General features: G+C 47.3%; 1 protein-coding gene across 2 annotated transcripts in view; it reads left to right on the forward strand.

Moving 5' to 3' along the window:
- The window catches only part of MKI67 (marker of proliferation Ki-67), a 53,171-nt gene extending 51,046 nt beyond the window's left edge, over positions 1-2,125 (forward strand). For both annotated transcript variants that reach the window (XM_073546347.1, XM_073546348.1), the window contains exon 20: positions 835-2,125. In XM_073546347.1, the coding sequence (XP_073402448.1) occupies positions 835-950 (116 nt within the window). In that variant the 3' untranslated portion in view covers positions 951-2,125. The remainder of the gene's footprint in view (positions 1-834) is intronic.
- The last annotated feature ends 11,828 nt before the right edge of the window (positions 2,126-13,953 follow it).

Below are 13,953 nucleotides of genomic sequence, written 5' to 3' on the forward strand. Positions count from 1 at the left end.
AAGGGTAATGAAGTTTATTTTCTTTCCGCCTGTTAACAAGGGTAATGAAGTTTATTTTCTTATGCATCTGGAGGAATAAAAGGAATGATGCACAATGCCTAGATCTAAGAATGTATGTTTTACAATTGTCTGACAGATAGATGAGACGGCATTGTGCGCTCTGAGCATGACCCTGATATGTTGTGCGAACACCTCGGACACAATGTAGACCTTGTTCCTACTGGTTTTCTGGTAGTTCTTACCAGCAGCGTTCGACAGCCTTTTTTAATAGGTGTCATAAATATTTTCTATGGGTCCTGTGATATTTAATTGTGCTCTGCCCGTTAGACATGTCCTACTTTCATCTCTCCAAACCTTGTATCAGAGGGAGAGGAAAGTATACATGTACAATCCCTGTACATCTGTAACCCCAGCTGTAGTGCAGTGACTGCCGTTGCTGCTTACAAGTTCTTGTTAAGAATTTCAGAAAATTCACCCTCAGAGGAAGTTAGAGTTCGATCGAACGTTAGTCAAAAGTTCGGTTAACTGAACGTGAACCAGAACCCCATATATACTCCTTGCTCTCGAGCCAATGTCTGTGTTCGCAGTTGAGCATCACCAGACGCTGGGTGTCTGATACGAACCCTGAACTTTAAAGTTCGGGTTTGCTCATCTCTAATTATGACCTGTTAATGTTATTTGAAGTGGGAATTACTCCATCATTCTGCAACTCCTAACTTCTCCTGTACGGATGATGTATGAGTGTAAATTTTGTGTACATACACAATATATTCAGGTGTGTATGTATAATATTTCATTCTTAACTTTACTCTTTGCCACTTTTGTTTTTCCCAGAGGCAGCTACCACTGCATCTCCGAAAAGAAGCTCCAGACAACAGACATCTAAACCTGATATCGAGAAACCGTCTGCAGCAGGAAAAACCAGAACAAGCGCAAGGAGCAGGAAATAAATCAGCCGTCCTATTTTTTGTTTATCTTTTTTAACTTGTAAATTAAATTATAAAGTTTTCAAGCAGATTATGTAAAAAAAAAAAAAAAAAAAATTAAGTGGTTTCACAGAACTGTAGATGTTTTAATACTTTAGTGCTGCCTCTTAATTGTTTTCAAAGGAATTGTACATTTTTATAATTTTTTTTTTTCCCTGTTTGTCATGAGTTTAAGCTTTACAATTTTATGCAGATGATTGTGACTGGAAGAAAGGGAATGCATACGTCATGGCCACTTCTGAAATTCATTTTTTTTTTACATGGTTTTTTTTTTTTTTATTGCAATATTCATATTAGATTGGTATACCTATTGAATAAACTGAATTTGCCAGTATTCGCTTCTGCTGTGGTTTAACGTATTGGAATGATGTTTTTTTGATTAACTTGTTACATTTGTAATTTGCTTTGCTTTAATGTGATGCAAAGATTGTAATGGAATCATTCCAGCTTGTGGCTTTCTGTAATTATGCCAAGCGCACTATGTCTTAAGTGAGGTTTTAACCACCATATGTATTTAAAAGTTTGTTTCTTTGTATTTTTAATGAGGGGGGTTTAATATATGTAATATATATATCTTAGACATGTCTGGTCTCTGTTCCAAAAGTAGCTAAAAATCATTACTTCGGTATACCAGCTGAGGGCACGCATAAAGAAATTTAAAGGGGTTACCTGGTATTAGAAAAAATAAAAAATATATACGACGCTGCCATATAAGTGTCTGGCATGGCAGCTCCAGTTGTGTTGAACGGCCGAGCTGCAGTGCATAGCCATAGACAGGAATGGTGGTATCCCTGCTAGGCGTCGTCTTTTATACCCCCTTTCAACTCGTAATAGAATGTAAAAAAAAAAAAAAAAAGCTTTGCAGCTAATGTGATTGTGGTTTTTTTTTTTTTTTTTAAACAAATTTCAGCTGCAGCAACATGGCAACCCCTGGGGAATGCTAGAGCAAAGTGTGCCCTGTGCTCAGAAGAATGTAGCTGAGGTCCTTTTGCATCCTGTAATGCCTTTGGTACCATACGGTGGCCTTCACAGTGAATGCACAACTGGTTTTTAATAGTGGTGTATGTAAAATTACAAGCGTTGAATGGAGTTTTGATTTGTTTAATGTATTAAAAAAAGTTAAAAAGCTGACTTGCAAAGGTGTTTCTGTTTTGTATTTTATTCCGTTTATGCATTTATTTAAAACAGTACGACAGGTACTGTCATTTCATTTGACTAAGAGGTTAATGGAAGCCTCTCACCTCCACTTTCCAGTGTTTTTTTTTCTTTCCCGACGAGATAGTGGCACGAGAGGTTGCTTCTCACGTGAAGATCTTATCCTGTGGGAGCTCCATTGATCAGATTCCTTGACTGCCAAGCAGTCTGGGGCTGACACCTTAGTAGAGGTTCTTAAGTCGCTGTATCGTGTACTCAGTGGGTCTCAGGCTTTCCCTTCCTGCAGTCAGGCCGACACCTCTTTGCGTAGCGGTCCCTCAGCCCAGTGCACCTTCTACAATAATGCCATATTCTTGGTTGTGACACCGCCGCTTCCCTCCATGGTGGGCCCTCTGCATAACCATCTTCCCCGGAAGTCAGCACATGTAAGTGCACAGTGTAAATGTGTCGAAGGGCAAGGCCTCTGAGCCTCATGCCTTTATGCTGAAGCTGGGCCAAGGGCTTCATGCTGATATTTGCTTTAAAATTTTAACTTATATCGAGCATGTCATTTTTTGGTTGAGTAACATGTTTTCAGTGTTGTTCACCAAGCCAGTTGAACTACTGAAGGTCTGTAGCAGGACATATGGTGTTAATACATCAAATTAGCTCTGTGAAGGCTGCCTTCAAGCTGTGTCTCATTTATTGGCTCCTTTGTGTGGAGCTAGATTGTCAATTGAATTTTTATCTTGAATTCGTATGGATTAGCCTCTTAATATCTTTAGTCTGGTCTTGCACATTTAAGCATGGCCTGAGTCTATGGTGCCTCTGATAGTGCCTCAGCACCTATGGATTTGGGACTTGTGGCTAGATCTTCTGGCTTTGTGCATCTCTACACAGGACCATGACTTCATGCCTCTTGCTTCTGTTCAGTCTCGCACTTTCTCTAGCCTTGACTCCAGTTAGTCCTTGTGTCTCTGGACTCAGATCCAGCTTCCCCATTCTCTTGAAACTTGGCTTAGCCAATGGAGAAACTGCTTGGATTGGCCAGGTATTTCAGACACTCATTTCTCCCCTTGGTCTGGGGGGATAGATCAGGAATCCCTGGTGTGGCAGATCTGGAGCACACCCTTTAAACTTCTCTCACCTGTTCTGTCGCAAGAGAGAGATGGGGGAGTTCTCGGCAGATTAAAAGGTGCTCTTCCCCCTACCATTCTTGGCTGCACCCGTAGATTGGCAGAATGGAGTAAGGGAGCCAGGCCAGAGATCTTGTGGAAGAAGCCTTCCATACACAGTAGTTTCCTGCTGCTGGGTTGGGTGAGTCAAATGCCCCTTTTATCTTTAGACTAATGTGTCCCGTCAATACGTTTTGTTGTTGAACAGGTCTTAAAGCGCTGAATAAGATGAAGAATAAATGTGCAATTTGTGGAGCCAAATTGTTGCCATTCTGTAACAAAGTTTTGCCAACTTTGCATAGAGAAGACAGTGGCAGAAGAATCCTCGTCTTATAAATTTCTTGAAGGCTATAGTAAAAACTGAAGTCAGGAATTTGCTTAAGGGGACCAATTTTTGTAACTGCTGAAAAGTTGGATACAAGCTCGGACGAGGACTTGGAATTAGAAGGGTTTTATTTGGATGTCTAATTTTCATCCTCCTACTATAATGACAATCCTTGAGGGCACAGACAAATTGGCTAAAAGGGTTGTCCCACGAACAAAGAATTCTAATAAGATCTTAGAAGAATAATTTATAAAATTGGATGTGTTTAAAATGTTCCTGTGATGAATCTTATAAATGTGCACCTGCTGTGTCTGACTGTGCAGGAATTTGGTCTGGTACCACATGTTCTGGGCAGGTGAGGAAGCAAGAGTATACAGACAGGACAGCACGGGATTGCAAATAATTATTTGAGCTAAAACTTTTTTAAAAAAAAAACTGGGAAATGCTTTACCTCAAAAGAATCCGATATGTTCCCATACTGTCCTATCTTGTGTTCTCCCCTGCCCAGATGTCGTATGATCAGAATATGTACCTATATGGTCACGCACAGCTATTAGGCCCCGTGCACATGTTGAGCTACAAGAGGTTTTGTTTTTTTTACCTCAGTATTTGTAAGCCAAAACCAGGAGTGGGTGAAAAATACAGAAGTGGTGACGTGTTTCTGTTATACTTTTCCTCTGATTGTTCCTCCTGGTTTTGGCTTACGGATTCTCAGGTGAAAAGAGATTTTTGGTTCTCACAGTAAAATCTCTTGGAGCCTTCATTGGGGGACACTGGTAACCGTGGGGTGTATGCTGCTGTCGCTAGGAGGCTGACACTAGGCAAAAAAGGAAAATGGCTCCTGAGGAGTATACACCCACTGATGGGCACAAAACACCTCAGTTTTAAAGCAGTAGGAGAAACAACTAAAACTCAACATATACACCAACGCAACAATAAAGGCACGTAGGCCCAAAAACTGCAAACAGGGAGGGTGCTGCCACCCCCCCCCCCCCATGAAGGCTCCAAGAAAGAGGTTATGATGAGTACCAAATATCCCTCTTTATCGCTTCATTGGGGACACGTAACCATGGGACATCTAAAAGCAGTCCCAAGGGTGGGTAATAGAAAAAAAAAAATGTAAAGAAAGCGGACTTGGGTAGGCAGGTGCATAATCGCCACCTGCAGCACCTTCCTACCCAGACCTGCATCAGACAAGGTGTGGGTATGAACCCTGAAAACGTTGCAAAGGTGTGTAAAGACAACCAGGTTGCAGCCTTGCAAATTTGCAAGGCCGAAACCTGGTGACTAGAGTTGAGACTTTGGTCGGATCGGGTTTCATGAAACAAAATTTGTTTCAGATGAAACTGGTCCGACTAGGGCAAAAAAAGTCGGGAGTTTTATCCGAAACCTGACCGCAATGCAAGTCAATGGGAAATAAAAGTCAGCATTGAGCGGATGACATTCATCCACTCAATGCCGACTTTTATTCCCCATTGACTTGCATTGGGGTCGGATTTCGGACGAAACTCCCGGCTTTTTTCTCTAGCAACCTTCCACGACAGCATAGGAGGTTGACTCCACGCCCTAATGGGGGACAGGAAGCACGAGAGGTTAAAAGGTCCCTCCCATCTCCCTCACCGTGGCTTTCCTGTGCCCCATGGGGCATGGAGAGGTTCAGTATGCTGTGTGGCCGGCTACTGCAGCATACCTGGAATTTCTTAAGCTGGGCAGTGGTGGTCGGTGGCGCTGCCTCCCCTCCGTGCTGCTCCCGTCTTCTTAGAACACAGGACCTTCCTAGCCCACCCGCACTCCCCTAGGGATAGTAAAGCGGGCCAGTGATCCTCGACCGGAGGCCTCCCGCAGCTCTCCGGTCTCCTGCTGCACACCTTGCGGTAACCCGGAAGTGACGTCATGCGCTGGTCACTTCCGGGGTTATGTATGACGGTTTCCTGTCCGGGCGGCCCCCATTCAACTGCCGGTGTGTGGAGCTCGCCAGCGCTTGCTGTGCCTGCCCCGGGACCCAGGGGGGAGGAGGGGAAAATGAAGACTGTGCTGAGGGCGGGGTTAACTCCTTATTAACCCGCCGGAAGACGCCGACAGCTAAGAACATCCCCTGTCAGCATGGACGGTTCTTCCTGCCCTGCGTCTGCAGAGCCCAGCGCTGCCCCAGCCACAGTGAGTGCCTGGGGTGGGTCCTAGTGGTGCGATCCGGGTATAGAGGTCCCCAAAATGCTTGTCCCCCTTCCTTTTTAGGGAGAAAAGTCTGCCCACAAAAGCACCAATGCCACCAGCAAGTCGGCCAAATGTGCCATATGCAGTGCAAAACTTCCCTCAAATTGGGTGAAAAAATTGTGTCAGGCTTGCATGGACAGGGTGGTCAGGGCTGAGCACCCGTCACTGATTGATGAAATCTGCAGCCTGGTTACTCATCAGGTCCTGACCTCTGGCTGCCCTGTCTCCCCCTCAACTTCCTCCGATTGTGGGCTCACCACCCCCAAAAAAACGGAAGATTCAAACAGAGGACTCGAGTCCGAATCAGAAAGGTCATACAATTCAGGCTCCGAAAATTGGGAACAACCGGGAACCTCTAAATCAGCCGAAATTAGGAAATACCTCCTTTCCACGGAATATGTGGAGGAGCTGGTCGGTGCAATACATGCCACCATGGGCCTAGAGGAGGAACCCGTTGCGCAGTCAGACAGGACCGCATGTTCGGGGGATTTGAGGGACCCAAACGAACAGGTTTTCCAGTACATAGGAGCATAGTAGATATGATCTCCCAGGAATGGGAGTACCCAGAAAAGCGCTACTCGGCCCCTTCGGAACTCAGGCATAGGTTCCCCCTGGAGGGAGAGGAATTTAAATTGGACATCCCAAAGGTTGATGTCCTGGTGGCAAGGGTGGTGAAGAAGACTGTCCTTCCGTTTGATGATGCGTCCCAGCTTAGGGACCCTATGGACCGTAAAGCAGAAAGCCTCCAAAGGAAGGCCTGGGAAGCCTTTGCCTTAAAGTCAGGAATTGCGTCCACTTGTGTCTCTAGGTCCCTCTTTCAATGGATAGAGGAGCTAGAGTCATATTTCTCGGGGAACCCCAGGGGGTGACCTCCTTAACTCCCTTCCTATACTACAGAGAGCTACAGGCTTTCTGGCGGACGCATCAATGGAGATGATCCGCACCTCTGCCAGGGCTATGGTACAGTCCAATTCTGCCAGACGGGCCCTCTGGCTTAAAACGTGGAGCGGAGACGTTACCTCAAAGGTTAAACTCTGCTCTTTGCCCTTCAGGGGTGAACATGTCTTCGGCCCGGCCTTGGATGAAATTCTTGAAAAGACCACAGATAAAAGCAGGTGCTTCCTGAGCAGAGGACCACAAAAAAAAGCATCTTTTTCGATCTCCACAGAATCAGTCATCCCAGCCGAGAGGGAAGGGAAAGACTGGAAGATGGAGTTATGCTAAAGGGAGAGGCAGGAATATCCTGGTCCCGCAATAGCCACAAGAGAAATGAGTTGACCCCGGTGGGGGGGGAAGGCTTTCAAGGTTCTTTCATTCTTGGCAGTTGATTTCCAACAGCCCCTGGGTCTTCAGTGTGATCAAAGAGGGCCTACTGCTAGAATTCGAATCCTCCCCCCCCCCCCAACGGGGTATAAGAGTTACCTCCCTACCACCTCGGGAGACTCCAGCACTAAAATCCGGCAGTCAGCTCCTGCTACAATCAAATGCTATCTCCCAGGTCCCTGTGGAGGAACAGGGAAGGGGGCATTATTCCAGACTGTTCCTAGTGAAAAAGCCCACAGGAGAGGCAAGAATAATAATAAATCTGAAAGGCCTCAACCGACACATCGCATACCGCCGATTCAAGATGGAGTCGGTAAAGACCGCCATTCCGCTGATCGGGCCGGCTTAATTCATGGCAACCATAGACCTGAGGGATGCCTATTTCCACATTCCCATACATCCTCACAGGAAGTATCTAAGGTTTGCGATCCATCAGGGTCCAGAAATCAGGCACTATCAGTACAATGTACTTCCCTTTGGGATATCCTCTGCCCTTCGAGTATTTTCCAAGATTATGGCGGAAGCTGTGTCCCACATCAGAAGCCAGGGTATATGCATTGTACCCTACCTGGATGACCTACTGATAATAGGAGCCTCCTACCAGACCCTGGAAATCCAGGTGACTCAAACCCTAGGTATTCTCCAATCATTGGGGTGGATCCCGAATATAGGAAAGTAGCAGATCCAACCCTCCCAGGAGGTAAAATTCTTAGGAATCCTCCTAGATTCAAAGAAACAAATGTCCTTCCTCCCGGAGGAACATCAGAGGTCCATAATATCAAGGATCTCGCGCTTCAGGAAACAGGTCCCCGACCCTTAGGTCAGCCATGTCCATACTGGGGGCAATGACCTCCTGCATCCAGTCGGTGCCTTGGGCACAGGCCCACTCCAGAATACTCCAGTCCCATATCTTAGGGAACTGGAACAGAGATCACACCTGCCTGAACAAGAGTCCATACCCCAGGAAGAGTGAAAGCTTCACTAGCATGGTGGATGGATTGCAAAAACCTGTGCAGGGGAGTCAACTGGTCCCTGATCCCTTTGGTCACGGTAACGTCAGACGCCAGCAAGAAGGGCTGGGGAGCCGTAGTGTCCCGACAACCATTCCAGGGGTTGTGGAGCCAGAAAGAGTACAAAATCCTCAAACTTCAGGGAACTGAAAGCGGTGGAGGAGGCTCTCCTGGCAGCAAGACACCTAGTCCAGGGCCAGCATATCAGAGTCTACTCAGACAACATAACAGTGGCCCATCTCAGGCACCAAGGTGGCACAAGATCCAGCAGTCTAGAGAGCCTTTCGGACCGAAAGACACCTCCGTTCTCTAACAGCAGTCCACCTAAAGGGGGCCTCCAATCTTCAGGCAGATTTCCTAAGCAGAAAATCCATCCAGCCTGGCGAGTGGAGCCTGAACGAGAGGATCTTTCAGAAGCTGGTCAACAGATGGGGCCTCCCGGAGGTGGATTTACTAGCCTCAAGAGCGAATGCTCAAGTGAGAAACTACTTCTCCCTGAACCCCGGGGACAGATCCCTGGGGGTAGATGCTTTTGCCCACAAATGGAGGTTTCGTCTGGTATATGCCTTCCCACCAGTTCCGATCCTTGCCGCAACCCTGAGGGAAATCTGGGAGGATCGAACCCCAACCATCCTAGTAGCTCCGCTATGGCCAAAGAGGAGCTGGTTCTCTAATTACAGAGCTACAGGTAGACAGGCCATTCCTCCTACCCCTGGAAGATGATCTTTTCTTGCAGGACCCTCTATATCACCCAAACCTCCAGGGAATAAAGTTAGCGGCCTGGTTACTGAAACCCAGATCTTGAGGGCCAAGGGGCTATCAGAGGCAGTAATTAAAACCCTTCAGAAGTCTAGGAAACCAGTCACCATTGCCATATATAACAAAATATGGAAGAAGTTTTCCTCATGGTGTCTGCCAGATTTGCCTGACCCAGGAAACCCTAACATTTCCCGTATCCTGGATTTCTTACAGAGGGGTCTTGAACTAGGTCTAAAGCCTAGCACACTGAAAGTACAGGTATCAGCATGAAGCTCTATGTTTGACTGTGACTTGGCCAACCACAGGTGGATAAGAAGATTCATGACATCAGCCACTAGACTACATCCAAAGAAGCTAGTCGCCATTCCACCATGGGACTTGAATGTGGTACTTACGGGACTCACTCAATCACCCTTTGAGCCCTTGGCATCCTGTACTTCTCAGCTCCTCTCCTGTAAGGTGGCCTTCCTTATAGCAATAACCTTGGTGAGGCGAATAGGAGAGCTCCAAGTTCTCGCAATCAGGGAACCCTACCTAACCATTAGAGATGATTCCATAGTTCTCTCCCTTGATCCATCGTTCCTACCAAAGGTTGTGTCTGACTTCCATAGATCACAGAATATAATTCTTCCCTCATTCTGTCAAAACCCAGCGAACCCTAAAGAAGAGGTGTTTCATACGCTGGATGTAAGGCGCATAATTCTCCACTACCTGGAATGCACCAAACCCTATAGAGTCGACCACAACCTATTCGTTCATACGTCTGGTCCAAACAAAGGAAAAGGTGGCAAAACACCATTGCCAATTGGATTAAGAAAGCCATCTCGGAAGCATACTTAGCGCAGAACATCACACCTCCTATGGGGATCAACGCGCATTCAATGCAATCTACCTCTACTTCATGGGCTGAGAGGGCAGGCGCCTCTTCAGAGCAGATTTGTAAGGCAGCAACCTGGTCCTCCTTACATACTTTCAGTAAACACTACAGGTTGGACCTTGTGTCCAACAGGGATTTAGTCTTTGGCCGAAAAGTTCTTCAGGCCGTTGTGTCCCCCCCCTAGTGCAGTATAGTTGTTATGCCTCCTATGCTGTTGTGGAAGGTTGCTAGAGAAAATAGAATTAGACTTACCGGTAATTCGGTTTCTAGAAACCTTCCACGACACCACTATTTCCCTCCCTGTATTCTTGGACAAAATTCTGAGAATCTTAAGGTAACCGGTGCTATGGTGATCAGTTATAAGTCACTGGTGAGAGGGAGGTGGGAGGGACCTTTTAACCTCTCGTGCTTCCTGTCCCCCATTAGGGCGTGGAGACAACCTACTATGCTGTCGTGGAAGGTTTCTAGAAACCGAATTACCAGTAAGTCTAATTCTATTTTTTGCCCTAGTCGGACCAGTTTCATCTGAAACAAATTTTGTTTCATGAAACCCGATCTGATCAAAGTCGCTCAACTCTACTAGTGACAAACAGCCCAGTAAGCCCCCACGGCCCGAGTGTAGTGCGCCCTCACCCCCGGAGGAGGCTGTTTGTCCTGAACGTGGTATGCCTCAATTATTGCCAAACGAATCCAACGGGCAATAGTGGACTCAGAAGCTGGCAGCCCCTTCCGATGACCTTCAGCGATGACAAATAGAGAATCAGACTGACGAAAAAAAGCAGTCCTAGAAAGGTAGACTCGAATGTCTCTGACGAAATCGAACTTGTGGAGGGACTTCTCTATGGAATGAACCGGAGAAGGACATAGAGAAGTAAGGACAAGGTATTCATTGATGTGAAAAGATGAAACCACCTTGGAAGGAATGGGTCTGAGAACTACCATGTCTTGATGCAGTAACAGAGAACAAGATAATGCTGCTAATTCGGAAACCCTCCTGATAGACGTAATGGCGACTAGGAAGGCCACTTTCCATGACAGGAGAGAAAACAAAATACACTGCTCAAAAAAATAAAGGGAACACTCAAATAATACGTCCTAGATCTGAATGAATAAAATATTCTTATTGAATACGTTCTGTAAAAATTTGAATGTGCTGACCACAAAAGCACACAAAAATCATCAATGGAAATCAAATTTATTAACCAATGGAGGCCTGGATTTGGAGTCACCCACAAAATTAAAGTGGAATATAATGTCCTTAAAACAAGTCAATTTGGCTCAGTAGTGTATAACCTCCCTACAACGCCTGGGTATGCTCCTGATGAGGTTGCAGATGGTCTCCTGAGAGATCTCCCAGACCTGGACTAAAGCATCCACCAACTCCTGGACAGTCTGTGGTGCAATGTGACTTTGTGGATGGAGCGAGACGTGATGTCCCAGATGTGTTCAATCGGATTCAGGTCTGGGGAATGGGTGGGCCAGTCCATAGCTTCAATGCCTTCATCTTGCGGGAACTGCTGACACTCCAGCCACATGAGGTCTGGCCTTGTCCTACATTAGGAGGAACCCAGGGCCAGCCGCACCAGCATATGGTCTAACAAGGGGTCTGAGGATCTCATCTTGGTACCTAATGGCAGTCAGGCTACCTCTGGCGAGCACATGGAGGGCTGTGCGGCCCTCCAAAGAAATGCCACCCCACACCATTACTGACCCACTGCCAAACCGGTTATGCTGAAGGATGTTTAAGGCAGCAGATCGCTCTCCATGGCGTCTCCAAACTGTCACGTGCTCAGTATGAACCTGCTTTCATCTGTGAAGAGTACAGGACGCCAGTGGCGAATTTGCCAATCATGGTGTTCTGTGGCAAATGCCAAGCGTCCTGCAGTGTTGGGCTGTGAGCACAACCCCAATCTGTGGACGTCGGGCCCTCAGACCATCCTCATGGAGTCTGTTGTGCAGACATGCACATTTGTGGCCTGCTGGAGGTCATTTTGCAGGGCTCTGGCAGTGCTCCTGTTCCTCCTTGCACAAAAGCTGAGGTAGCGGTCTTGCTGCTGGATTGTTGCCCTCCTACGGCCCCCTCCACATCTGGTGTACTGGCCTGTCTCCTGGTAGCGCCTCCAGGCTCTGGACACTATGCTGACAGGCAGCAAAGCTTGCCACAGCTCGCATTGATGTGGTATCCTGGATGAGCTGCACTACCTGAGCCAGTTGTGTGGGTTGTAGAGTCCGTCTCATGCTACCACGAGTGTGAAAGCACAACCAACATTCAAAAGTGACCAAAACATCAGCCAGAAAGCATTGGTAATGAGATGTGGTCCCCACCTGCAGAAACACTCCTTTATTGAGTGTGTCTTGATAATTGCTAATAATTTCCATCTGTTGTCTATTCCATTTACACAACAGCATGTGAAATTGATTGTCAATCAGTGTTGCTTCCTAAGTGGACAGTTTGATTTCACAGAAATGTGATTGACTTGGAGTTACATTGTGTTTATTAAGTGCTCCCTTTATTTTTTTGAGCAGTGTATCTTGAATGGGCTCGGAGGGCGCCAAGAACGAGATTTAGATCCCATGGTTCTATCGGGATGGTAAGGTGGTGCCAGATGGGCGACACCTTGGAAGAAAAGTCTTCACCTGGGAACGTGAAGCCAGATCTCTCTGGAAGAGAAATGACAGAGCGGAAGCCTGACCTTTAAGGGTACTGAGTCAAGACCCGCTTGAAGAAAACCAAGGATGGAAGGAAGGACATTGGAAACAAATTGTTCTTACACCATCGGAAGAAAGCCTTCCAATATCTGTGGTAGATGCGGGAGGATGCTGGTTTTCTCTCCCTAATCATGGTTTGAATGACCTGGTGAGAAAAACCAGCCTCCTTCAGGACTGCGGCCTCAACGGCCATGCCATTAACCTCAGAGACTGAGAGCTGGTGAAAGGGGGCCTTGTGAGAGAAGATCTGGACGGTCTGGAAGCCTCCAGGGGGAATCCATAAGCTTGATCACCAGCTCCACGTACTTGGCAGTCTGGAGCTATCAGGATTGCGGGAATACCTTCTGCTTTTATCTTTTTTACGACCCTCGGAATCAAGTGAGAGGCGGAAAAAGATAAGGCAGCTGGAACTGGGACCACATGATCACTAGAGCATCGCAATCGATGGCCAGTGGATCCTGGGACCTGGCTACGAACAGAGGAATCTTGTGGTTCATCTGAGATGTCATCAGGTTGACGTCCAGAGTGCCCCATCTCTGGCATATATGTTTGAAGACGGGATTGAGAGACCACTTGCCTGATGCAAGGCCCTGACGACTCAGAAAATTGGCTGCCCGATTTTCCACCCCCGGGATGTGACGGCCGATACGACAAGAACGTGATGTTCTGGCCATCGCAGAGTCCTTGACACCTCTGTCATTACATGCTGCAAGTCCTGCCTTGGTGGTTTATGCAAGCCACAGCCGTGGCATTGTCCAATTGAATGCGAACAGGCTTGCCTGTGAGGAGGAACTGCCAGGGGAGGACGAGAAAGATCACCCTGATCTCCAGAAGATTGATGGGGAGAACGACTTCCTGAGTGTTCCAGCGACCCTGCGCTATGTGAAGGAAAACTGCTCCCCAACCGAGGAGACTGGTGTCGAGAGTGATGACCTCCCGCACAGGACTGAGGCAGATAGCATCCACCAGGTCAGGGATTGCCTCAATTTGAGAGGCCGAAGCATCGGTCGGTCCAAGGAGACGGGTCTCTTGTCCCAGGCAGACGAGGGCCAACTGAAGAGGCCAGGTGTGGAGCTGGGCAAAAGGCATGGCTTCCATGGAGGCAATGATTTTCCCAAGAACTCTCATGCAGGACCGTAGGGGAAGAGGAGATGGTCGCTTTAGAGAGCGGATTCCCTGGCAGAGAAATGAAAACTTTGGAAGGAATACACGGGCCGGGGCCGTGTCGAACTTCATACCCAAGAACACCAGGCGCTGAGCTGGCATCAGGGAGGACGTCTGTTGATTATCCAGCCGAGACAGACCAGAGTGTCCAGAGTGATCTGAAGACTGGTCGCAGTCTCGGCAGGACGTTCCCTTGACAAGAAGATCGTCCAGATAAGGAATTATGACAATCCCCTTGGAGCGAAGAATGGCGATGACCGCTGCCATGACCTTCGTG

Source organism: Dendrobates tinctorius, unplaced genomic scaffold (genome assembly GCF_039654945.1).
Source record: "Dendrobates tinctorius isolate UK_male_01 unplaced genomic scaffold, ASM3965494v1 ptg000147l, whole genome shotgun sequence".
Classification (NCBI taxonomy): domain Eukaryota; kingdom Metazoa; phylum Chordata; class Amphibia; order Anura; family Dendrobatidae; genus Dendrobates; species Dendrobates tinctorius.